The 27,393-nt window shown below is 49.6% G+C and overlaps 1 protein-coding gene across 3 annotated transcripts in view; it reads left to right on the top strand.

Moving 5' to 3' along the window:
* Positions 1-27,393, top strand: part of SLC26A8 (solute carrier family 26 member 8) — a 3,396,452-nt gene that overhangs the window by 1,645,931 nt on the left and 1,723,128 nt on the right. For all 3 annotated transcript variants that reach the window (XM_069633436.1, XM_069633435.1, XM_069633437.1), the window contains exon 9: positions 21,661-21,743. In XM_069633436.1, coding sequence (XP_069489537.1) covers positions 21,661-21,743 — 83 coding nt within the window. The remainder of the gene's footprint in view (positions 1-21,660; positions 21,744-27,393) is intronic.

Here is a 27,393-nt window from a genome sequence, read left to right on the forward strand (position 1 = left end):
AGATCAAGCGCTACTTCTGGTGGCCGTCTTGGAAAAAAGATATCAGAGACTTTATAATGTCCTGTGGAGTATGCGCCCAAAACAAGAGTCAAAAGGAAAGACCAGCAGGCCTCTTACGCCCTATTGACATCCCACCTCGCCCTTGGCATACGCTTTCTATGGACTTCATCACCGATCTACCTCCATGCTCCGGATACAGTACGATTCTAGTAATCGTGGACTTATTCTCCAAGATGGCGCATTTCATTCCGCTCAAAGGCTTGCCAACAGCAGCAACTCTGGCCCGAGAATTTCTCGAAAACATCGTCCGACTGCACGGTTTTCCTTCGGTTCTAATTTCGGATCGAGGTAGTCAATTTATTTCTCATTTTTGGCGAAGTTGCTGTCGGTCGGCTCAAATTGATGTGAGACTATCGACCAGTCACCACCCTCAGACCGACGGACAAACCGAGAGGACCAATCAAACTCTGGAACAGTATTTACGCTGCATGCTGCAACAAACTGAAAAAACTTGGAAAGATATCCTTTGGATAGCCGAGTATGCCTACAATAACTCTGTCCATTCGGGAACTGGGAAAACCCCGTTTTTTCTTTTGTACGGCAGTCACCCTCGAACCTCGGAGTTGGATCCCCTCCAAGATCTTGAAACACCAGCAGTAGACTACCTGCATTCTACAATCACCCAAGCCTTTAAGGAAGCTGTTTCTCACCTTCAAAGGGCTAAAGAACAATACAAGAAAGGAGCAGATCAACATCGGAAGGAAGCCCCTCACTATCAAGTAGGGGATCAAGTCTGGTTATCCACCAAATATCTATCTCTAAAAGGGCCACGCACATTCAACCCAAGATACCTTGGTCCCTATTCCATCACTACCATAGTAAACCCAGTAGCGGTCAAGTTGGACTTGCCCCCGCACATGAAGATACATCCGGTCTTCCACGTCTCTCTATTAAAACCCGTGCAACCTCAAACCCGACTAACCAAATCTCCAAAACCTATCCTAGTTGATGGAGAACTCGAGTTTGAAGTCAAAAGCATTCTGGACTCCAAGATCTCCAAATCTAAACTATTCTACCTAATTGACTGGAAAGGCTACGGCCCCCAAGAGAGATCCTGGGAACCTGCTGAATATGTCCACGCTCCTCGCCTAATCAAAAGATTTCACCGAACATTTCCTGACAAGCCAAAACCCCCGGAGAAGCCCGGTTTGGGAGGGGCCTTGAGGGGGGGTACTGTCATGATCTCTGCTTCCAAAAGGTCAGGGTTTTCCCAACTCCCTTGGAAGCAGATCCATAACCCAGGTTCCGAGTGCCAACCAGTCCCAATTGGGACCTTTTGGACCCAGTCCTGGCGCCAGTGGCACCAGGCTCATAAATATGCCCAGTCCCAGCGCTGGAAGCGCCGGGCTCATAATGCTTGGGTGGACTTACCTTCAGCAGACCATGCTGCTTACTTGCCTGCCAGTTGAGCCTCTGATCCTCTTCTGTTTGGAACTACTTTTCCTGTTGGGTGGGGCTGGAGCCACTCCCTAGATTCAGAACACTGGAACTCTTCTGGAAGGCAGGAACTCTTTTCTTACCAGGAACTCTTTTCTTACTTAGGCGTGGCTGTGGAAGGAGACACCTAAGCACTACAGGAGGCTATTTAAACCACACCCGGTGGATGAATCTTGCTTTGCGTTATTCTGCAACCTCTGCAGCAGAACGCTCATCGTGTCTTCTGCATCCGGTCCTGGGCCTAAGGAAAAAGGCTTACCATCCTGAATCCAGTCTTCAGCAACACCTATAAAGACAAGAAAGAACAGGTTAGCATTCCGGCATCTGAAAGGCAAAGGCTTACCATCCTGAATCCAGTCTTCAGCAACACCTATAAAGACAAGAAAGAACAGGTTAGCATTCCGGCATCTGAAAGGCAAAGGCTTACCTACTCTTCGTGCGCTCCGGAGGTCTTCACACTGCATTCCGGCATCTGAAAGACAAAAGTTTACCAACTCTTCGCACGCTCCGGAGGCCTTCGGCGCTGCATCCCGCATCTGAAAGACAAAACAAGGTGCGTTTAAAGACATTGGGGAACTTTAATACTCATGTGCCATTACTCCTTTCCACATCTAATCCAGTGGGTATTCCGGCACCCTGCAGCCGCTCCGAACTCGTACCTGCAAAATAAAAAGACAGTTAGAGCGCATAGTGAAGCAGGCAACAAGCGCTTACTTACGTGCTTCCAGGCGCTTCTATTCATCACACGGGCTCCATCTTCAACTCACTTCAGCCCGTCATCCGCCATCGCCGGAACCCTGCAAAACAAGAGACATCATTACTAAAGACTTTAAAGACATTTGAATGACTCGAAACTTACCGTTCGTGCAGTAAACGACGGACAGCAGTCCCCTGAAGTCAAGAGGCCTGCGCTACCTATCCAGTGAAGAAACTGGTTACAGCACCCTGCCCCGAGGCAGATGGAGAGCTCGGCATTCACTTACCTAAGGTGAGAGCGTTAACCTTTGGGGGTCTACAGGAGAGGAGAAGAGGAAAGAGATAGGGACACCCCAATAACCCCAGTTCATTAACCCCATATTTTCTATCTGCAGACATCTTACTCTACACGTCAGGCATACAGTGCACAGAGGTCCAGCCCAAAGAGCCAACCGGGTGCTACACATCACCTTTGAAGATACGGTAGTCGCCCAGTCAAGACCGGCGCCTCTGCGAGAATCAGGTGAGCGTTACACTACGAGGACCTCCTCTTCATTTTCGATGACAAAGAAACACTACTCGTCATCAGAATCTCGACGATCTTCCTCCGGCCATGAATCGACATCGAGACACCTGTCGACAAACAAATCCCTGTTGGAGTCCACTCCGACGATGGAGTCATCGACGACAGTTTTTTCAGGGTCAACGGCTCATCCCTCGTCGTCGAGTACCTCGATGACGACTACTTCGCTGACGACCATCTCATCGACAACCAAAAAGCAAAAATCGTCTGGAGAAAAGCCTACGCACTTGTCGACCATCACTAAGACGGACAACCTCGGAAGTACCTATGCAGGACAGTATATTGCCCCCTAAGGTATTTTGAAAACCCCAACGGGGGGGGGGGGGCGCGGTTGACCATGACTGGGCTCACCTAGGAATGTCTCCCATAGATTACACAGATATCATACCAGAAGACATTCTGCAGCATGAAATTACATCAGATTTTGAGCCTCCGCCAGAGGAATGTCCCAGTGTCATTGATTCCGATCCTGAAGAAGGAACTTCCAATCCTCCTATCCAAGGACTATCTAGAGAGGAAGACACATCTCTAAGGTTTCAGACACCTGCTCTACAATCAATACCTGCTGGAATAGGCGGTATACATCCACGATACCCCCTTATAAACCCACAATCCTTGCTTTCTCTGCAAGTGCTTACAACACTACAGTAACTTTTGGGGCAGCTTGATGCCAGGCTTCTGCTCCCCCAGGCCCAGACAATTTGACCATACAGAGAAGATCAACTTACTCCACAACATCAAAGTGACCACCAAACCAACCTTGTAGAGACCAGGGTATAATCCCTAGGATCCAAACATCTCGTAAACCTCTACCTCCATGAGGATTTAGTCCACATAGAAAAGAACAAGAGGAGGGGAATTGGTCGCCACAGACCAGGACACAGGTCAGAGGCATACAAGCTTCACCACCTCCTCGTCTCCACGCAGAGCCGACACGTGGGATATAGAATCCTGACCAAGACGCGGGGGGTAGCCCGACTCAACCTTCGCCTGCAGATGACATTGGGGCCTTTCACTCCATGATGTCTAAAGCATGCCATGAGTTTGGTTTGATTCCAGAAGAGGAGAAGAAGGACTTTTTCCTCTTCAACCATATGGGTAAACGCAGGAAGGCAGTGTTTTCCATACCCATTCAGGATCACGTTTGGCAGGAGGGTCTCCGTACTCTGAAGCATCCTTTTACAGAGCCGGCAGTTAAAGGTAGGCTGGATAAGAAGTTTAAGGCTCTAGACACAACACCAAAATGCCTCACCTCGCATCCCGCTCTAGAGTCAGTCGTATCAGCGGCAGCAAGCCTCAAGGCTCGAACCACAACATAAGTGCCCAACTCCTCCAGACAGTGAAAACAGTAAAATGTATGCTTTCAGAAAAAAGGTTCTCACGATTGGGGCAACAACTGGCAAAGCAGCAAATGCCCTGTCAATAGTTGTTCGACATGATCGAGAGATGTGGCACCATCTGGCTTATACAGTGGAACACTTGGCGGAACAACAGAGGAAAGAAGCCATGATGCTGGTGAGTGAAGGGGAGAAAGCCTTGAATCACAGCATCAATATCGCTATAGACCTTGCTGAAACGGGGTTCAAACAGATTGGCAACAGGGTAGTCCTCAGATGGCAAGCATGGTTGCATTTCACCGATTTTTGTCAGGTAGTACAACACAAAGTCATCGATATGCCATGTGTAGAGGGGAAAATCTGTTTGGGGACAAGATTGATGAGGCCCTTAAAGGCATGAAGGCAGATTCGGACACTGCTAGGTCTCTTACAGCCCTGCAGGGCAGGCGGTCCTTTCGCTCCTTTCGCGGTGCCTTGGGTAATTCAAAGTTCTCAACCTCTAGAGACAATAAGAACTATAGTAGACCCGGATACTATTCTCAGGGCTACAAGAGGAATTACCAATCCTCCCAGCTCAACAGAGAATACCATCAAGGGCAACAAAAGCAAAGATCTGACACCTCCAACGGAGGTAGGCAAAATAAGGCAAAACAATGACTGCCTCAGGGGCAGACAGGAGGGGGGAAATGTGGCATTCTACCTCGACGAGTGGCAAACAATAACAAAGGACAAGTGGGTTCTAGATGCAATCCAGTGCAGCCTATAGTTGGAGTTCAAACGCCCACAAATCCTCATACCTCCCATAAAGGTATCTTACCCGCACCTCCAGATTTTACAGCAGGTGATATGTCAAATGCTAAGAAAACGAGCCATCAAAAGAGTTCCTCATTCAGCAAGAGAAAAGGGAGTATACTCCAGGTACTTTGGCGTCAAAAAACCAGACGGGAAGTGGCACCCTATCCTGGATTTACAAGGGCTAAACAAGAACATCAAAAAGCAGTTCAAGATCGTAACACTCCAGGAGGTCATAAAAGCCATTCAGCCCCACGAATACCTTGCAGCGTTAGATCTCAATGATGCATACTTCCACGTGCCAATACACCCAAGGCACAGAAAGTACCTCAGATTCGTGGTCGGCGAGAGCCATTATCAGTTTCGGGTACTGCCATTCGGCATGAAATTGGCACCAAGGACATTCACGAAGTGCCTGGCACCGGTAGCAGCCATCCTCCAAAAACAGGGCCACCATGTCTATCCGTACTTGGACGACTGGCTGGTTCAAGGTTCAACATATCAACAAGCCTGGTCTTCCCTCAAACACACAGAAACGCTGCTCCAACAATTGGGCTTTACAATAAATTATAAAAAATCCTGCACTGTTCCCTCAAGGAATTTGGTTTTCCTGGGCACTCAATTCCTTACGGAATTCCAGACACTCATCAGACAGAATCAAGAAATTAATAATACTAGCAAACCCGTACACGCCAAACAAGCTAGTCACGGTCCGTACATGCATGGCTCTCCTGGGGATCATGTCCTCCTGTGTTCCTCTAATTCCCCACTGCAGGCTGCACAGGAGGCCGGCGCAAACATTTCTGGCTACCAGATGGTCCCAAATCTGGGGTTCCTGGTCAAACAAAGTTACCATCACTCTGACTCTATCAAACACACTGAAATGGTGGACATACCCCTGCAACATCACAAACGGAATGCCCCTGGTAGAACCAAATTACCATCTAACGATTGTGACCGATGCCTCCAGGTGGGATGGGGGCTCATTTGGACAAGCACCAAGTCAAAGATCTCTGGACCCCTGAGGAAGCCGTCCTCCACATAAATGTGCTGGAACTACGGGTTGTGCATTGGGCTTTAAAATCCTTCCTCCCACTAATCAAGGTTTTGGTGGTTCGAGTTCTCACAGACAACACAACCACAATGTTTTACCTGCGGAAACAAGGCGGATCGCGGTCAAGCACCCTTTCCCAGGAAGCGCAGACCATCTGGCATTGGGCCATCTAACACAACATTCTACTTCAGATCTTCCACCTGCCGGGGATACAGAACAAGCAAGCAGACACCCTCAGCAGGGATTCCTCGCAGTCACACAAATAGCAACTGCACAACATCCAGATATCCAAGATTTTCTCAATTTGGAGTCACCCCCCTCTAGACCTTTTCGCCACTCCCGACAACAAACAATGCAAGAAATTTGCAAGCAGGATTCCTTATTCCGACTCTCAAGGGGACGCATTCTCGTTCCCATGGAACGGAGTGTTCGCTTAAGCGTTCCCTCCATTTCCTCTCATCAGGAAAACGTACAGATGATATGCAAAGGCTGCTGCAGAATAATATTGGTAGCTCTGTACTTGCCCAGGCAGACCTGGTTCTCTGACCTCCTACAGCTGGCAGTGGACAATCCAATCCATCTAGGATCTCATGCCAATCTTCTATCCAGGAACAATGGGATGATACTTCATCACGATCCGGGCTCCCTCAAGTTAACAGCGTGGCTCCTTACCACGCCGAATTCGGTCATTTGAACATCCCTCAAGACAGCTGGCAAATTCTAGCAGCTGCTAGAGCCCCTTCTACCAGCATTTCCTATAGCTGAAAATAGAAGAGATTCTGTGCAGGGTGTGCACAACAGCCCAACCTGCAGTCACTGTCTATAACACCTCATCAGATCCTTCCTTACTTGCTAAAGTTTGCTAAAGAAGGTCTAGCGATCTCGTCCATTAAAGTGCGCTTATCTACAATTTCTAGATTTACACGGAAAAGAAGATCTTCCCCTCTCTGCAATGACAGGCTAATCAAGCACTTCTTAAAAGGGATTTTTCGTACCTTTCTGCCAAAGAAAAGGATTCCACCTGTATGGAGCTTGAACCTGATCCTGGCAGGATTTATAAAGCCTTCGCTCTAACCTTTGTCTTCAACACACATCTAATTTCTCACGTGGAAGGTAGCTTTCTTGGTCGCCATTAAGAACTCCAGACATGTTTCAGAGCTGCAAGCTTTGGTTGTAGGCTCTCCGTATCTATCATTCATGAAAGACAGGGTGGTACTTTATACTAATCCTCATTTCATCCGAAAGGTTCCATCAGAGTTTCATAAAAATGCGACCATAACTCTACCCACATTCTTTCAAAATGCCACTTCACCAGCGGAGAGAGCCCTGCACTCTCTGGACATGAAAAGGGCATTGAACTATTATCTAGACCGCACAAAGTCTTTCAGATCGACCAAGCAGCTGTTTGTCACCTTTGGTCCATCCAACAAGGGAAATCCCTATCAAAACAGGGCATCTCAGGATGGGTTTCATCTACAATCTCCTCCCACTCAACGGCCAATAGGCCATTGCAAACGGCTCCCAGAGCGCATTCCACAAGAGCCACAGCTGCCTCTGCGGCTCTCTTGTCTGGAGTACCCATCAGAGACATTTGCCAGGTCGCAACATGGGCAGTGCCTGTTAAGAAAGATTCCCATTTATGTGAGGTTTTCCCTCCAGTTGTATACCCTGACTTTGCCAGTGGAGCACAACCCCCAGCTGTACTCCACTGGCTCAATTTATTATGAGGAAACTGACATGCCCTCAAAGACAGTCAGTACTGGGAGACATTGTTTCCCTTAGTCCTCTCCACTGTTGCAACTTTTCTGCAACATGTTACAAGTGTACAATGTGCCTTTATAGTACAGTGCGGTTGGGTCTTCCTTTCATTATTTAAGACCCAAAACTCCCTGAAAGGATTTTTCAGGAGAAGTGCAGAGGTGCCTTGCCCAGCTGGTGGCAGCTTATCTATTCGCATTATTTTAACCCTTTCTTGCCATGCGAACCGCGTTTACCGCGGTTGGCACAGGAAGGTGGCCTGGCTCCAAAATGGCCATGCCACAAGGTTCATTGTCCTGTCCCTTGGCCATCTTGCCCCTTTGCCTTCCCCAGGTCGAGCCGACCCAGGGCAAGTCCTTATTTGGGCATGCATTCTCCCGCGAAACGCCAAGCTTTTGTGGGCTTCTGCATGCCTTATATGTGTGCTTCCAGGATGTGAGCTGGACTGTCTGGTTCCAGTACACATCCTGGGTGCCAGAGAGTCTGGTCTGCTGTGAATGACTGGGACCACCGTGGTCTGTGATTGGTCCACCTCTGTTGTGCCTGTATGTGAGCAGATCTCCCATTGGGTCCTCTTCATTTTGGCACGAAGGAGATTCTGAATAAGAGAAGGCCCCAAACACCCATACCAGGTCGATCTCCTGAGTTTTCACTGAAACTAGGATAGGATCCAAGTATCCTGAAACTACGAAGCCGAGGCGAGCAACCACTGGTGACCCGCTGGAAGGTTTGGCACCCTGAGCCCACTGTCGTCTCGCTGGACCCCTCTCCATCTGATCGAAAGACGCTTCGACCCATTAGAATAGTGGGACCAACTATTCTCGGCACCTTTATCAAACCCTGAAAGTAAGCCTTCTCCGAAGTGTCCCTGGGCCAACCAGTGGGCCAACCTGTGGGCTGACCAGCTTGCGAAGGTCCTTTGCTGTGACACCGCCACCGTTTTGAGGAGACCCTTGAAACGGGGTACATCGCAAGCTCTGTCCTTGAAACGGGGTACATCGCAAGCTCTGTGTACATGGCACTCTCACACTGCATTTCGTACACTTGGCATTCCCAGGTCTGAAGTAAAGAGAGAGCGCCCTAACCGGTGTACCCGCGGTTACTGTGTCGCCCAGCCATGGTGACGAACTTTGCAGGTGTCTTGCTGCTGTGTCCCCCTGTGCCCTGAAGCCTGCTGGAGTGAAACTGGCCTGATCCATCCACCAGGAGCGGAGAAATCGCCACTGTCCTGTTTGGGAATCATCACTGTAACTTCGCCGATGAAAGCCACAGAGCTGCACAACTGCCGCATTTGAACCTCCTGAGACCTAGTCTTGACCGCCGCCAATGCTAACTTGATTGGTCTGGCTTGTCCAGAAGGTTACCATGTACCATAAAACCAGGCTGGCCTTCTGAACCTCTTCCCACCAGGACAGAGTTCAGAAATTCATCTTAACAGTGCCCCACACATTTACCAGACACTACTGCTTGCATAAGCAGCACGCTGAAGACCTGCAAATGGGACGGGCAGTCCTTCTGCGGCTGTTCCAATAAGGTAAGCCCTGCAGCTTCCGGGGTTGTTTCCTTTCTCTAATTGCGTATGTATTCTTCTCACATTAACACATATAATTGGAAACTGTCTAATCTGTGTTTGCCTGGTTTATCGGTTTTGTACGATCGGACCGAAAAAAAGGTCTGACTGTACAAAACGACCAAAAAATGCTACCACTGAACTGTAGAGGTGTCAAACAAGGCTGCATACTGGAATCCACTCTTTGTAACTTGTACTTGGCAGATTTGGCAGCAGCATTGAATACCACCTTAACGTGTTATGTCAAAATGGGCCCTCTGAAAATCGTCTGGCTAGGCTATGCAAACGATTTGTTGTTATTGGATTATACACCCAAGGGATTACAGGATAAATTGGCAGTGCTAGAGAAGTTTGCAAATGAGAATGGTTTGAGAATGAATCTAGAGCAACCAAAATAATGGCCTTTACGGGGAAAACAACATGTAGCTCTTCGAATAATATGAGATGGGGCATTGCTGATCAGAAAGTGGAACAGGTAGATTGCTACAAATATCTTGGAGTTGTTATATACCAGAAACTGAGTTGGAAAGCGCAGTGGCTAGAAAACAAATGCAAATGTATGAAAATCACCATGGCGTTAAGCCACTTTATTGGAAAGCAAGGTGGGTATTTGCTAAGTACTATCCTGCTGCTATACTCAGCGAAAGTTTTACCCTGCCTTCTATACAAGGTTGAAGTATAGGGTAAAAAACAAAAAAAGGAATTGAACCTGTCTGAAGCTAAAATCCTAAGAATTTTGTTCAAGATGCCAAAAACCCTCCTGATCGAATACATCTTCTTGGAATGCAACATGATGTGAATAGGCAACATTATGGAATACAAAGTGTCTATGCTGTATGTAAAGTTATGTAACCTAAAGAACGACACCACAATTGTAGAGGTAGTGAAAGCTTTTAGGTGCATTGACAACAGTGAATCTTTGGAGTGTTTGGACATTGCATGTTCACTTATAAAAAATTGTATAATGATAGAGAAAATGATTGGACAGGTTACACGCAAGCAACAAATAAGCATAACCTGAAATATGTGATACACAATGCTGGAACAGAAAGAGGTATGGTGTGCTTGGCAACAAATGTAAACAGCGACATGTTCTTTCAGCAGTGGCTAGAGCGTTCTGAAACCCCCGAATACTTGAGAGCTTTTCCTAATAGCAAAATAGTTAGGAAATGCTTACTGTTTAAATTCAAATGTGTCAGATACGCTTGAAATTGTTGGTGCCAAACCTGGTACTGAAAGAACTTGTCGATGGTGTAGATTATGTGGAGTCTTGTTAATTGAAACAGCTGAAAGCATCATATGCCATTGTAAGAGCCTCACAACACTAAAACTGAAACACCCCTGAAGTCCTAGAGCAATTCACTTGTTCCTAGAGGGCAATGATGTAAATTTGATCTACCATTTGATGACATTTTATGAGACATGTTTGAATGTACTTAGACAACTTTCTCATGGCATATTTTAATGTTGGTCCTTTTTATCTGTTGTGTAGTACTATGTAAGACCAGTTTTAACGTACTCTTTTAGACCATGATGGCTTCTAATTTATATGTAAAGCCAGTTGTTGGCTGAATACATATTATTATTAAATTTAAATTAAATTAAATGAAAAGGTATCAAAACCTTAATTTGTTGTGCCATTTTGTAAAAGATGTAATGTCTCCTGCAAATAATTGTTTACAGAAAGCATCTACAATACATTCGTAAGGAATCTGCTTGGTTTAACAGGTGTTAAATACAGGTGTCTTCCATAGGAATCCATTCATTGTACTCCTCCAAGAAAAGCTTACATCAAAGAGGTTTTGTAGCAGAGCAGGGAAGAACAATGAGCAAGCAGATTTCTGATCCTGTCTTCAAACACTATTAAAATGCCCTAGAGCGGTGAAACAAGTGTAAAGACTGGCGTAAGCCTTTTATGCCTCATCTTTATGCTTATTTTTACTGCACTGCACATTTTAAGATAGCTGATTTCATTCCCCAGATGCACATTGCCTTAGCATTTATTCTGCAGCAATATGTGACGCAGGCACGTGGTCACTCTTTGTAGCCAAACTTGTCACCTCTCCTCATGGGACAGGATGATAGTTGCACGCTAAAACTCCTTTCCTGGAACGTCCAGGGTCCCAATTACCCTGGGAAGCGCAGATCTGTGGAGCACAGGCTCGACCTGCTATTGCGGGATATAGTACTCCTCCAGGAGACTCATTTATTCCAAGCAGACAAAAAGCGCATCTGATTTAAGATATTCAAAAAGGCATTCTTCGCCACCTCTGGTTCAAAGAAAAGGGGTGTAGCTATCCTATTGAGTAAAAGGGTCCCCTATCCAGAATTACGGTTAAAAGGGACCCCAACGGGAGATATCTTCTGGTGAAGGGACTTTTGGTGGAACGCCCTATTACCATAGCCGCTATCTACTGTCCAAACTCTGGCCAGGATAAATTAAATTCCGACCTAATCCCGACTATTCTCACATTCGCGGAGGGGGTTCCCATTCTAGGTGGGGATTTTAATCTGGTCCCGGATCCTCTAATGGACAAAGCTCTCCCCCCAACTAAACCAGATTACACCCAAACTCTGTCTTTCGCGAGGCTTCTCAGAGAAACGGAAACGTGGATGCATGGAGATTGTTTAACGCCAGTGCACGAGATTACACTCATTAGTCACACGCACACAGGGGTTTCTCACATATAGACCTTCTACTTATCTCAAGTGATATCTACCTATGTCTGCACAAGGTGGAGATTCTCACCCGAACGCTCTTGGATCATGCCCCTGTATCTGCAGCCCTTACCATAACGGGCCACACTCAACCCCCCCAACGGTTTTGGAAACTCTATGACCCCCATCCTTTTGGATGATGTCGTCAGAAGAGAAATTGGCGAGGTGCTTACTATTTCGCTGAAAACACTGCTTCTGACATGGGGGGTAGCTACCATTTGGGACGCAATGAAGGCGGTAGTAAGAGGTGCACTCATCAGTACAGGGCGGAACGGAGTCGGATGTCGCAAATAGAGGCAGCAAAATTAGAGAAAGAAGTGGCAGCCTTGGAAAAGGAGTTACAATCCTCTAGGACACGAAAAATACAGAGGGCCTTAGTGAAAGCCAACACTGCACTTGAAATGCACTGGGCTGATCGTTCCGCCAGGACTCTAGCTTTCACAAAACAATTCTACTATAGTAAAGGCAATAAAGCGAATCGAATACTTGCTTATAAGCTTAAAAAGATACACTGCAGAAATAACATCTCCCGCCTCATTGTTGCTGACGGTAGAGCTCGATACTCGGAGGTGGATAAGCTGGGAGAGCTGGTGGATCACCACGAAGCTGTAATGGTTGGACCGCCCCCAGCCCACGAGAAACTGGCCTCATTCTTATTATCCCTCGACCCCCGCCCTGAGTCCCGTTTATCATCCCTCGAAGATCCAATAACAGCACAGGAAATAATCGAGGCCATTAAATCCTTAAAAAGCACTACCCTGGGGCCTGACGGGCTCACCGCTAAATTCTATAAAACCGATGTGCAAACCTTGGCCCCACAACTTTCTAACCTGTTTAATTCCTTTCTCTCAACAGGCTCAGTCACCAAGTCTATGGCGAAATCACTAACGATTCTTGTCCGCAAACCGGGGAAGGATCCAGAGCAGGCTTCCTCCTACAGGCCAATTACCATCATGAACAACAATGGGAAAATATTTTCGAAAGTCTTATCCACTCGACTGAAAGCTCACCTTCCGAACATTATTTCCTGCGACCAGACAGGGTTCATCCCAGGTAGGGGAACACAAGATAATATCAGACGAACCATTGATATTATAGAAAGCGTCCAGAGGATGGAGGAGGGCGTGGTGTTTCTGTCCTTGGACACCCACAAAGCCTTTGACTTGGTGGACTGGGGTTATATCAATTTGGTGCTCTCACACTTGGGGTTCGGCCCAAACTTTATTAAGTGGACCATGGCTAACTACCAGCACCCCTCTACCCAGCTACGGGTGAACAGTGCCAGGTCCGAGGCAATCAGGATTACTAGGGGAACGAGGCTGGGCCTCACCAATGGTCTTTGCGTTATCAATGGAGCCCTTTGCGAATCGAATCTGGCGCAACCCGAAAATTAGGGGACTCACGGTGGGGAAACACGAATATAAGATTGCGTTATACGCTGATGATGTGTTATTAACCCTAACCTCTCCAAGTGCATCTCTGGGTCCCCATTGGGAGGAGATTGAGGAATTTGGGCAGGCCTCCGGGTTTCAGGTTAAACCAGGCAAATCATCAACGCTGGCGATTAATCTTATCGAAATGCAAAAGACAGAGCTTGGTCCTTATTTGCCAGTTCCCTGGGCAGACTCTGCGTTCGAATACCTTGGGGTGCAGATCCCCAGCGACATCTCCCGTCTGTACCGATGCAACTTCCCTCAGCTATGGGACGATTTCCGGAGAGACCTAATGCATTGGGAAAACCAGGAGATCTCCTGGTTCAGGCAAATTGCTTCCGTGAAAATGAACTTGCTCCCCAGATTGGTATACCAATGCCTGGCACTTCCGGTGAACATCCCATCGAGCGAACTATGCGTTTTACAGAGAAATATACTAAAATTCGTTTGGGGTGAAAAGAAGCCCAGAATATCAAAGAAAATTATGCTTCGAGGAAGGTTCATGGGAGGGCTGGGTGTTCCAGATGTAGCTAGATATGCGCTCGCAGCACAATTGTCTCATGCGTACACCTGGACTCAATCCACCAATCAACCACTATGGAGGCAGCTGGAAGAGGCCTGGTGCCCTTCGAGGCTTCCCCACCTGCCCACTATCAGAGCCCAAACCAACTTGGGTCCAATCGCAGCTAGAAATGTCACTGTGAGCTGCTGGAAAGCTGCAGTGAGGAAATGGGGCATTAGAGGTTGAAGAGGCCCGCTCACGCCCATCTGGTATAATCTTGACTTTACCCTAGGGAATCCCCCACACAGCTTCTTGCCATGGAAGGAAGGTGGGCTGGAAAAGCTGTCAGACTTCCTAGACGGGGGCTCCCCATCACATTCGAGGGTTGCAAGGAGAGATTTGGGGTGGGGGAGGTAGAGCAGGTGAAACCCAACACTAGGTTTCCCATAAATTGGTTAGGGAGAGCGGGGCCAGAGGCCTAACTGCATTGGAACTCTCGTTAAACTCAGCAGCACCCAAGGGCAGGATCTCGACTCTCTACCGTCTCCTAGATAGATCTGACCCTGGGAAAAAAGGTAAGTACATGCTTGATTGGGAGAGGGACCTGGGACGGGAAATAGAGGTGGCGGACTGGGGAAAGATGTGGGAAAGGCTACACAAGAGCACGCAATGTATTACAAATAGGGAAGGAGGATATAAGCTATGTTACAGGTACTATATCACCCCAGCCCAACTGAATAAATCTAACCCTGAAGTCTCCCCGGGGTGCTGGCGAGGGTGTTCATCCAAGGCACTCTATTCCACTTGTTGTGGACCTGTCCCAAAGCAGAGTCTTACTGGCGGGAAGTGACGAACCACATGAAGGCAATCACTGGACTCGCATTCCCGTGGGGTCCCGGAATCATACTCTTTGGGGAAACAGGGGGAGGGGAATTGCCGCTTTTGGGACGAGCTTCTCGTCTTCGCACACACCTCCTGCTAGCGGCGAAGGTTGCAATGGCTCAACTGTGGAAGCACTCGGACGGCCCCTCGGTCCCAATGTGTTGCTCTAAATGCTGGGAAATTACAGTAGCTGAAAAAGTCACAGCCATTCGCACAGGAAACCTGAACCACTTCCTGAATACCTGGGCCCCCTTTATGGACTATTCTGAACAATACTCTTACGTCCCGTCCCCTTTCGTCCATACTGTATGGGCGTCCTTTCCAAGGGACAGGAGAAAGAACCTTTTTCACCTTGTTCACCAGAAAAAACCTTCCCCTTTAAATTTAGAGGCGCGCGGGGCGCGGCGCAGGGAGCATGCGCTGCCCTGACTCCGCCCACCGGCGCCACACCCCATTCCCCTTTTCCACATCAACGGGAACAGGCCGAATTCACCAGCGCTCCTGGGTTTGGCTTCGGCCATGTAATTCCATGCGCGGATACTTCCCCTCTTTGTCTTTTTTGTCTTTTCTATCATTCAGGTACTCGGTCCTCAGGCGTCATGCTCCTCCCCGGCGCATGTCGACTTCTACAGGATTCAGCAGGTGTCCATCCTGCAATGGGTTCTTCCCAACTTCAGACCCCCATGCCCTCTGCCTACGTTGCCTTGGCCCAGACCACGGTTGGCATTCATGTTCGGTGTGTGACTCGCTGTCCTCGAAGGCGCTGAAGAACAGACTAGCCAGGTGGAGGGAGCTCTTCCAGAGGTCGCCTCCAGAGGATCTGAAGAACTTCGTGAAGCATCGAACCAGGCCCAAGGTAGGGCCGATATTTTCCAGCGCACCCCGCAACAGAGACTCCTTCACAGGGACTCAGGTCCTTCTACTGGCATGCAAACTGAGGCTACTACAGCTACCGGCCTTCGGGTGGAGGGATCCTCGGATCCTCCCGGGCGCAGTGTTGAGGGACTGGAAGGTTCTTGTACCGGGTCCAAACCCGAGGGACTATGCCCTTTTTCCGGCACAATGGCCGAGGGGCTATGCCCTAACACTGGCAATACATCTGAAGCGCTACATCCTAATACCGGCAATACGTCCGAGGGGGTGCCTAAACGTAGCTGTACCGACCCCTGGGTCGAGGGTGTCACACCTACCGGGCCGAGGCCCGAGGAGCATGGTAGGCCTCTTGATCCACACGCAAGAGTCTTAGACGAGGCCGGGCCCAGCGGGCCGAGCATCACGTGGCAGGCAGCTTGACAAAATGGCTGCTTCGCCAGAAAGGGGCACCCGTCTGATGCCGTTCCAAAAATTCGGCGAAGAACGAATGTCAAGGTGGGAGTGGTCTCAACCAGGTACGTGGCCTACAGTCTACCCTTCATTTGCGCAGGGCAACTTTCCTTTGCGTTCATATGGACAGGGTACGCAGCGGCTCCAGCAGCCCCCCGCTACCGTGTTGGTACCCCCTGCCACCTCTTTGGCCAGTGAGGAGGTGCTCTTCGAGAAATTCCTTGGCCTCATGAGGTCTCCTCAGATGGGGGTTATCATCAAAGTGCAGTCGGGGATGTCCTCCCCGCCATGCTAACGGCACCACAGACGCCTCCCTCGGGCCCCCCGGCCCCAGTGCAGCCACCTCCTCCGGTTCCACAGCCAACTCCCCAACCTCCGCCACCTCTGGTCCCTGTACCCCAGCCTCAGGCGCCATCTACTCCTCCTCCTCCACAAGATCCTCCAGATACGCAGGATACGGACGAGGAGTAGGATCCAGACACGCCATCCTCAGTCAGGACCTTCCATGAACGTCTTGCTGGCCTGGCGGAGTACCTGGGCCTCCCTCAACCCGAGGTAGAAAAGTCCTCAGAAGACGCCCCTCTGCCAACACAGGGATTCCACTGCAAACCGATGTAGTCTCCCTGGCCAAGAAGCATTGGCTCAAGCTCCACTCGGTCCAGCCGGTCAACCGACGTCTGGACGCCAAGTACAGGCAGATGGAGGGGGATACACTCTTGCTCTCGACCCATCCTCAGCCACACTTCTCGGTGATCGCTGCAGCATCACTATACTCCAAGCCTCAGTCGTCCTCAGCCTCCTCCTCTGCGGTGGTGCTAGGCAAGGAGGAGAAGATCTTGGAGGCGTATGGCAAGAAGATCTACTCCAACGCCTCCTTGCACCTGCATCAGGCCAACGCAGATGCCATGCTAGCTGCCTCCAACCAACGGTTATAGCGGGAAATTGGGGACTTCCTCCCGGAACTCCCCACCCAATGCCAATCACGCCTTAAGGCGGGGCTAGCGGAAGTCAAGCTCGTGGCGCATGACCTCATGGAATCCACAGTGGCTCATATTGATACCTCGGGCTGTGCCATCTGCATTGCCACGGACATGAGGACAGCCTGGCTCCGGGCAACGAAATTCAACCCGGATGTCCTGGAGCGTCTTCTAGATCTACTGTTTGGGGGGGGGGGGGCGCCTCTTCCACTCCTCTATGGACGAAGAGCTGGACAAGAAGAAGAACAGCTCACAAACCGCAAAGTCTTTATCCATTCTTACAAAGATCACGCTAAATCGCACACCCAATCTCAGCAGTGCTTGGAAAGGGGTCGTACATATGCAGGGTTCCGTGGCTTCCAGGAGCGCAGATCCAGGCAGCCGGACTGTTCGCCGTCTCAGAACCTGCGCAAACAACAAAAAGGGGGGTGGAGTAAGGTCTTTTTCCAGTCCCCCTGCTCAGCGTCATCCTCTGAGGGAAAGAAGGCATGACATGGCCCTTCGGGTCCACCTGTCTCCGGTGGGGGGCAGGCTTTCTCTCCATGCACAATTCTGGTGCCAGAATTTCGCGGACCCCTGGATCCTCTCCGTAGTATCCATGGGGTACCGCCTTCCTATTCAAGCCTCTCCTCCCTCCTCCCCTCCCACAGGTTGGGACAGCAACTCTTTTGGCGGAGATCCGGTCGCTCGCAGAGAGCTAGGCAGTTGAGGAAGTCCCAGCCTCCCAGCGAGGCTTTGGCTTCTACTCCAGGATTTTCGCCATTCAGAAGAAGAACCAGGCGGGCCTGAGAGTTGTGCTGGACATTTCCACCCTCAACCTCTTCCTACCCCTGCAAAAATTCAAGATGGTTATGCCATCTTTTATAACGGAGACATTGGACAAGGGAGACTGGATGTGCTCCCTGGACCTGAAGGACGCGTACCTACATGCCCCGATTTGGCAGCCCCATCATTCTTTCCTACGGTTCAAGATCATGGGCTATCATTTCCAATACAAAGTCCTTCCATTTGGCCTCAATTCGGCCCCCAGGATCTTTACCAGACTCATGAACGCCGTGGCGGCCCTCCTCAGGCAGCAAGGCCTCCACTTCTACCCATACCTCGACGACTGACTCATCAGGGCTACATCTCCGGAAGCAGTTTGCCACTCTTCCCATAACCTTATGAACACACTGCATGACCGGGGCTTCTCGCTCAACCTCAAGAAGTCACAGCTGCACCCTATGCAGACTGACATTCCTGGGACTCATTTGAGACTCGGGCTCCGAGAGGGTTTTCCCATCGGAAGACAAAATCTCGGCCATCAAGAAGGCCACCGCCCACTTCCTCAGCAGAGAAGAGACCTCAGCATGGTGGTACCAACATCTCCTGGGTCTACTGGCGGCGGTCCTGTTAGCCGTGTCGCACACAAGACTAAGTATGAGAAGGATTCAGCTGCACTTCGCGGCCTCATGGAATCAGGAGCGGGGCTTGCAATCCGAGATGATCAACGTTCCTCCATCTCTCGACCCGGACCTAACTTGGTGGTCGATGGACTTCAACCTACAGACGGACAAGCCCTTTCAGCCGCCCTCTCCGCAGGCCACCATCACGCAGACTGCTTGCTCGAGGGCTGGGGAGCCACCCTGGACGATCTCTTGTTCCACAGCACCTGAACTCGAAAGGAGCAGGAATACCACATCAATTGATTGGAGCTGAACGCCATCTGGCTACCGCTCAGAGCATTCCTACCACTTCTCAAGAGAAAGGTTGTCCTCATCCAGACAGACAACTCGACCAGCATGTACTACCTCAACAAGCAGGGAGCCACCAGATCCCCTCCTCTGTGCAGGCTGGCGATCAGCATGTGGGGAATGGGCCCTGAAAAACGACATTTACATCTCAGCAGTCCACCTCCCGGGGGAATCCAACCTGGAGGTGGACAGGCTCAGCAGGCTAGGAGCGGACAATTACAAGTGGCAGCTAAACAACCTCGTTATTCAGGAGATTTTCAACAAGTGGGGTCATCCCCAAGTGGATCTCTTTGCCACCTGGCACAACAAGAAGTGTCCCCAGTTCGCATCCTGCCAGGGTCAGAGCCCCGGCTCCCTGGGCGATGCATTTCACATCTAGTGGACTGGGATGAAGGCCTACACCTTTCCTCCTACTCCCCTGATCTACAGGGTAATTTGCAAGATCAAGGAGTCTCACCGACTCCTCATCATTCTGATCGCTCCATGGTGGGCGGCCAGGCCATGGTTTTCAGAGCTACTCAGCCTTTCGGAGGTGCCCCCGATACACCTTCCAACAGGCCCAGCACATCTTCTGGCACAGCAGGGGGGCAGAATCATCCACCCCGCATCAGGGAAACTAACCCTCACAGTGTGGTACCTGAGCAGGTAACGCTTTGGCACCTTAGCCTCTCACAGGCCAATCTGGAGGTCATACAGGGCGCCACGAGCAAAGCCACCAGGGCCCAGTACAAAAGCAAATGGACCAGATTCTGCCACTGGGCAGACTCCAAGGGAATTGACCCCTTGGACTGCAATTTGGACGACATGCTCTCTTTTTCTGCGCACCTCGCTCATTCAGGCATACACCTGTCGTACATACCTTGCAGCCATTGGGGCTTACAGGAACTCGGAGGAAGGCATTTTTTCCTCCTCCAACCCTATCGTCAAGAAACATCTGACTGGTCTCGCTAGGCACTACCCACCCATCAAGAGGCCGCACCCTGTGTCGGACCTTAACATAGTCTTGGGCGCCCTGGCGCACAAACCATTCGAGCCAATGGCGTACACGGACATTAGGCTGGTCACCATTAAGACGGCCTTAGTTGTCGGTCTTACTTCGGCTCGCCGAGTCAGCGAGATCCAGGCATTGGTCGCCTCTGAACCATATACCACCTTTCACAAGGACAAGGTAGACATGCGGACGCACCCAGCATTTCTGCCCAAGGTTCCATCTGCATCTCATTTGAACGAAGAAATAGTCCTTCCTATGTTCTTTCCCGATCCCAAGGACGAAGTACAGAGAATGCTGCACAGCCTGGATGTCAGGCGTGCCCTAAAATTCTACTTGGACAGGACCAAGGTCTTCCGCAAGTCGGACGCTCTGTTTGTCACTTTCGGAGGCTCGAGGCCAAGCTATCAGGCCTCTAAGGCCTTCATATCCCGCTGGATGGTCTCTGCCATCAAGGAAGCATACGAGGGCCAGCACAGTCCGCTCCCGGCCAACATGCATGCCCATGCAGTCAGACCCAAGGCAACGGCCATCGCATTCCTAAGCCATGCCCCTTGGCAAGTCAGAAGCAGGGCGGCCACTTGGGCCTGTCCCTTGGCTTTCTGCAAGCATTACTGTTTGCATGCCGGCTCTAGATCTGATGCGGCTTTCGGAGAGGCGGTTCTCAGGAACCTATTATGCTTAAGGAGGGTCTCCTCTCCACCCTGGAGCTACAGTCAGTTGTAATCGCCCATACAGTATGGAGGAAAGCACACGGGATGTAAGAGTAATTATAAGTTACTCACCGTAGTGACTAACATACTCTTAGTCCATAGGCCCCTTTCCTCCATATGTCCCACCAACCTCCCCCTAATAAGAATGGTGTCATTAGGCAATGTTAAATCTTATTGTCGACACGTCAATGGAGACTGAGGTGTGGCGCCACAGGGAGGAGTCAGGGCAGCGCATAGTCCCTAGGCCGCACCTCGCGCACCTTTAAATATAAAGGGGAAGAAGGTTTTTTCTGGTGAAAAAGGTTCTGTCTCCCGTCCCTTGGAAGGGACACCCATACAGTATGGAGGAAAGGGGACTATGGACTAAGAGTACGTTAGTCACTACGGTGAGTAACTTATAGTTTCTCAGGCCTCACCAGAAGGCCCCTATTAACCCGTTGGCTACAAGGCTGATCTATGCGAAAAGTTGAGGGGAGGGAGGAGGGTGTATCGACCAACACCATATGCTTCTGCCTCTGCCTGAGTTTCTGTATTATTTATGCTTCACAATGCTATGCTATTGTAAGTGTGTATCTGTTACTAAATGCTTTAATAAAATGTTGAATTGAAAAAGAAATTGATTATTTCTTTCTTTGTCATGTTATGTTCCTATGTAATATGACACTGCATGCCTTAGCGCCTTCATACAGTTATGTGATGTGCCTGAACCTTTACTCTTCATGCTTTGCTTACAAATGCTGTCTTGTATGTGGGACAGTGGTACAATGTCTGTCTTATGTTTTATCAGTAATGCATTGAAATGCTGTGTCTTGTTCCAGGATGCTCTTGATATCTGTGCTATGCTGTTCTTTGACTTTGCAATGTGAAATGACATATTATTCAATGGGATCAGGTATGGTCCAGTTCACAATGCAAGGACTCTGACACAGTTCACTTTGCAGTAATATTTAGACTGGAGATTGTGCTCTAGTGTTTTCATGTGTCATGAGATTCAGTTCTGACATACTTGTGTGTCAGTTGTCACTCAGTGTTTGCCTCTAAAGTTGCATATCTTATATTTTGCACTTATATATTGCTCTCTTAATCTTTATCTTCTTTTTTTAGGTCATCATTTTTGCTGCGGTTTCCAACAACCTTCCCGCTATGTCTAAACTGCACAGGAAAGGTTTTTTGCCTATGACATATGGGTGAGTAGTCCCAATTAAAAAAGTGCCTATTCCCTAGGTTTTCACCTAGGTTCATATCTAAGTTCCATGTCAGCCAGTCCATTGAACTACCAGCTTTCTTTCAAACCCCTTCAAGCTCAGCTGAGAAAAACTCCATATACTAGATGTAAGGTGGGTAGTAATTTACTGTGTAAACAAGACAAGACCGCTACAAAAACAGACCAACTGTTTGTCTCCATGGCACCTGTCTGGGAAGGCAATCACGTTTCAAAAAACGCCATCTGCAGATGGATAGTGAAATGCATACAACTCTGCTACTCTCTATCAAACAAAACTCTGCCTTTCACACCAAGAGCTCATTCTACCAGAGGTAGAGAAGCTACTTTGGCCTTTATTGCAAACGTCCCTCTGGACGCCATTTGCAAAGCAGCTACACAGAGCTCTATTCAAACCTTTACTCAGCACTACTGCATTGACAGACATTCTAAAGCAGATTCACAGGTGGGACAAGCAGTACTAAAATATCTATTTGCCACTGTACCTTCTCAGAACCCACCACCTTCTCCAGACACTGCGGCTCATCTATGCATAGCATGCGATCTAAGCAGATACACAAGCCTCAGAAGGGATACATTACTCACCGTAATCGTATTTCTGATGCTTGTATCTGCTTAGATCCCTGTGGAGTAGAAGGTGCATAGATGTTTTCTGGCTTGATCTATTGTTATCTGCTTTATTACATCTGTACTCACGCTACACTTCATGCTACCTCATATCAGAAACAAAACAATCTGAGGGACCTCTACGCGTGAAGGACTATGGGTATAGTGGACATCACACTAGGGATAGTATTATTGGCACGCCCTGTTGACATCTCTTTTTCGAGTTCCGACAACAAAAAATGTAATACTCTGGGGCTACCACTAGTTGCCGGCCTATGTATAGCAATTGAATCTAGGCAGATACAAACGTTAGAAATACGATTACGGTGAGTAATGTATCCCATATATGTATTTAAATCACAGAAAAACCTTAGTTAAGGTGCAGCTAAATTGTGCAGATTTAACGCAACTAAACCCTTGAAATTCAGCAGCCGTTTTACGTCATGACCAGCTTAACTCCGCGCATTCCCATTAATGTCCCCCATAAAGCAATTTTTTATGTCATTGTTTTTTTTTTTTTGAAAATCTTTATTGGTTTTTCGATAACATGTAACAAACTGCGCATAGGCAAAGCATTGTAGTATGTATGATAACAGAACATTAACTTTAACATACCCTCAACAACCACCCCCCCCCCTCCCCCGAGACCGCAATAAAAACCTAGTCTTCCATGTGCTCACGTGCCGGGCTGGGGCTGGCAGGACTGTTCGGTGTGCTGTCAGGTGTCGCTGGACGGAGAAGTGGCTCCGTCAGCTCTATCCAGCGAAGAAGATCTGCACTGGAGTCTAGTTTTTGTACTTGGATTGCCATTTCCCAAGCCGCCGTTTCCGCAGCAATCCACCTCTTGAGATCGTACCACCAAAGGGCCTCGCTAGGACCCCGTGCGCTCTTCCAGCCCATGGCTATGCGCCTTTTAGCTGTTATGTAAATCAAGTCTATGAGTCTATTTAGGGGTTTGTTCTTGCTGCTTCGCGTGTATGTCCCCAATATGCAAGCTGTAGGAGTATGAGTTTCCACTTCGATCCCGGCCGACGCCACCCTTTCTTTCACCCGGGCCCAAAACTTCAGGACCTCTGGACAGCTCCAGAACATATGGGTCATTCCTGCCCGCGGCGCGTGGCACTTGGGACAGGTCTGTGGCGAGGCCCCTTTGAACTTTGATATGGCATCAGGCGTAAGGTAGGCTCTGTTCGTAATATACAGCTGTATTAATTGGAGGCGAGCATTCCTGGAGGTCTTTTTATGGTAGAGGGTTATTTTCTCCCATGTGTTGTCCTCAAATACAAGGCCCAATTCGCACTCCCATCTCTTTTTGCATTTTAGTTCGTTCTTTGTCGAGGCCAGCAATAGGGCTTCGTAAATTCTGGAGGTTTCGTGGCCTCCCTCGGCAGTGTCTAGTAGGGTTTCGATGGTTTCGTTCTCGGTGAATCGATTGTCTGTATCAGGCCACCTATTTTTTAAGGCCAATGTTACTGCCTGTGGAGTAGAAACTGCCCGGCAGGCAGGCCCGTCAATTCGCAGAGGTCGGGGAATGCCAAAAGTTCATGTTCATGCATGAGGTCGCCCAGTACTGCCACTCCGTAAGGCTCCCACACCGAGCGTGTTTCAGTGTTCCCCCAGGATGGTTTCGCCATGACTGCGGCGATGGAGATCTGTGGGGAGTATGGGTCTTTCAACCCCACAGCTTTGCAGGCCCGCTTCCAGAGCTGAATTCCTAGTTTAGCCAGGTATGGGTGACCCTGTGGAGCCCCATTCTTGACCCACAACAAGTCTCGAAGTAGCAGTCGCGGCAGAGCCGGTTGGAGAAGTCTGGTGTCTGTGGTGGTTTCATCTGCCATCCAGTGCGTTACGTGCTTCAGTTGGCTGGCCAGGTAATATAGTTCGAAATTGGGGACTTTCAGTCCGCCCTTCTCGTAGGGCCCCTGAAGGATGTCAAGCGCCACTCTGTGCCTGCCTCCCTGCCACAGAAATCCTCTGCAGAGTTTGTTTAGGTCTCTGAAAAAGGCTGGGGGGATGTTGTAGGGGACATTGGTAAAGCAGTGCAGTAGGCGTGGGAGCGCTACCATTTTGAGGAGTCCCGCCCTTCCTGCCACAGAGAGAGGGAGTTTCCCCCAGAAAGCCATAGAGTTAGTGAGTGCGTCCTTTGTTCTGACTGTGTTGAGAATATGTTCAGTAGCCGGGCTACGGTGTATGGTGATACCCAAGTATTTGAAGGAAGTCACCTGCCACTGAAGGGCCAGTGGGGGCAGGGATCCACACTCATTGCTATATAGTGCTGCGAGGGGGAAGAGACACGACTTGTCTTTGTTTATCTGGATGCCTGTATGTTTTTGGAAGCAGTCCAGTGTCTCCAAGATGTAGGGGAGGAGGTGCTCAGGGTTATGTAGGTAGAGAAGAGTGTCATCTGCGTACATGGAGATGAGGTGTGTCACTCCATCTAGTATGATGCCTCCCCCACCGTATTCCTGCCGTATATACGCGGCCACTGGCTCTACAGAAATGATGTATAGCATGGGGGATAAGGGACATCCCTGTCGTGTGCCTCTGTGGAGGGGCCATTTGTCAGAGAACGTCTTGTTGGTGCCCACTCTAGCAACAGGGTGGGTGTAAAGCAATTGGGTCCATTTAAGAAAAGTGGGTCCAATGCCCATTCTAATCATGGTGGCGTATAACCATTCCCAGTTAACCGAGTCAAAAGCCTTGGTGGCGTCGAGTGATGCCACTGCGTATTTCTGGGTATCTCGCTCGGTGCAGTATATGACGTGGTGCAACCTGCGTAAATTTTCGGTGATAGAGCGCCCGGGTACATAACCTGTTTGGTCATGGTGGATTAGCAGGGGGATCACTCTGCGTAATCTGTTGGCGAGGAGTGCCGACAGTATTTTGCAGTCGACATTGAGCATGGAGAGTGGTCTATATGAACCGCAATCTGTCCCATCTTTGCCGGGCTTCAGTAAGGGGATGATTATTGCTTCCCTCATGGAGTCAGGGAGTGTGCCACGTTCGAAGGACTCGTTGTATACCTGTGCCAGCAGTGGGGCAAGGGTCTCCTCATATGTCTTATAGAATTCCCCAGGGAGACCATCCATGCCTGGCGCCTTCCCAGAGGTTAATGATCTAATGATTGCCTTGACTTCGTCTGGGGTAATCGGGTCTTCCAAGGCTACGGCCAACTGTGGGTCCAGTTTGGGCAACTCTATGCAGTCTAGGGCGTCCTCGATCCCGGTGTTCAGCGAGGGCGGGGTTTTGGAGTATAGGTCCTGGTAGTACTCAGAGAAGGTTGTGTTGATTTCTGCCTGGGTGTGCACTGTAGTGCCATCCGATCTACGAATGTGGCAAATAGGGGTCCTAGGGGTTTCCCGCTTGTACAGCCAGGCCAAGAGTTTACCAGGCTTGTCTCCCAGGGCATGTGTCCTTTTGGTGTGTTTGGCGTAGCTTAGTTTCCCCAGGGACTCCCAATGCGACAGACAGGCCTGTCTCTGCGTTATTATTTCCCGTACATGCTCTGGGGTCGGGTCTGCCTTGTTCTCTAGCACCCCTAACTTTCTTTCTGCTTCCGCCAGAGCATTCATAGTGACCCTTTGTGCCCCTCCCACTGCAGCCAACATGTCCCCCCTCATAACCACCTTATACGCCTCCCATGCGGTGCTGATGCACTCTACACTGCCTAGGTTATTGAGCCAGTATTCATCTGTGCTGTCTTGTACGTGGTCCCTGAGGGCCACATCCAGAAGTGCCTCTGCCCGCAGTCTCCACGTGGGAACCGGGGGTCTGGGCGGGTACACCTCCCAGGTGACCAACAAGGGCGAGTGGTCTGATAATACTCTGGGTAAGTACTGTGCCTCACTGAAAGTGGCTTGTTGCTCCTGGCTTACCAGCATGTAATCTAACCTTGTGTGGACGCCATGCGGCGGGGAGAAGAAGGAGTACTCTCGTCTCTCCGGACCTAGTTCCCTCCACAGATCGCAAAGTGACAACTGAGAAATCAGTTTGGATAATATCTTGGCTGGGGGGGACGGGCGGGAGTGTTTGGTGTCAGACCTATCTTTGAGAGGATCTAAGGTGCAGTTGTGGTCTCCACCCCATATCAAGCTGCTATTTACGTAGGGGCCTAATCTAGAGTACAGGGAGTGGAAGAAAGTCGTAGCGTCATGGTTAGGTGCGTAAGTGCTAATCAGGCATAGGTCTTTTCCCTCCAGGGTACCCCGCACCAGTGCCATCCTGCCCTCATTGTCTGTCTTGGTGTCCGTAACTATAAAGGGGACTGTCGGGTTAATCCATACAAGGACCCCTCTAGCGTATGAGGAGTAGGAGGATCCCACCAAGGTCCCCCGGCAACTTTTAGCTAGCGCCGTCAGTTTCTCCCCAGATAGGTGTGTCTCCTGGAGCATGGCGATCCCTACCTTGCAGCGTCTCATGTATGCTTGGATCCTTCGCTGTTTGACATAGCTGTTCATGCCTCTGACGTTCCACGTCATCACTTTTATTCTCTCAGCCATAGTCGTGGTGGTGTTCTCTCTCCTGCCCCGGACCTAGTCGAGGTCTCGTTAGAGGTGCTGTAGTAATAGGGTAGTCCTGCGGTCTCGGTACTTTAACTTTAGGGTTCCCAACTAGGGAGCGGGTTTCTGGCTCCCCCTTCCTTAAGAAAAAACTTCCCCATCAAACAACTGGTCTGACAAGGTACTCCTCGTCGTGACTGTCCCGTTTCCACTCCTTAGGACCAGGCATGGTCTTCGGGTGCCCTACGGGCGGGTAAACGTACCCTGTAAAACAGAAAAAAAAAACAAGCTCCAGGGGGGTCGAGGGAGTTGGAACTTCGGTGTTCCGCGAGAAAGGATAATTTCAGCTGCTCTTGGGGTTAAGTTATTAAGCAAATTCGTTACAGCAGTCTCCGGTAGGTGTGTCAGCGCGGCTTGCGCCTCTTGCCTTCGATGTCAGGTAATTGCTGCTCATCCATCCAGTCCCGGACCTGTTCCGGAGTGTCGAATAGATGGGCTCTGTTCTTGTGT

Source organism: Ambystoma mexicanum, chromosome 13 (genome assembly GCF_040938575.1).
Source record: "Ambystoma mexicanum isolate Mex_15411 chromosome 13, UKY_AmexF1_1, whole genome shotgun sequence".
In the NCBI taxonomy this organism is placed as follows: Eukaryota; Metazoa; Chordata; class Amphibia; order Caudata; family Ambystomatidae; genus Ambystoma; species Ambystoma mexicanum.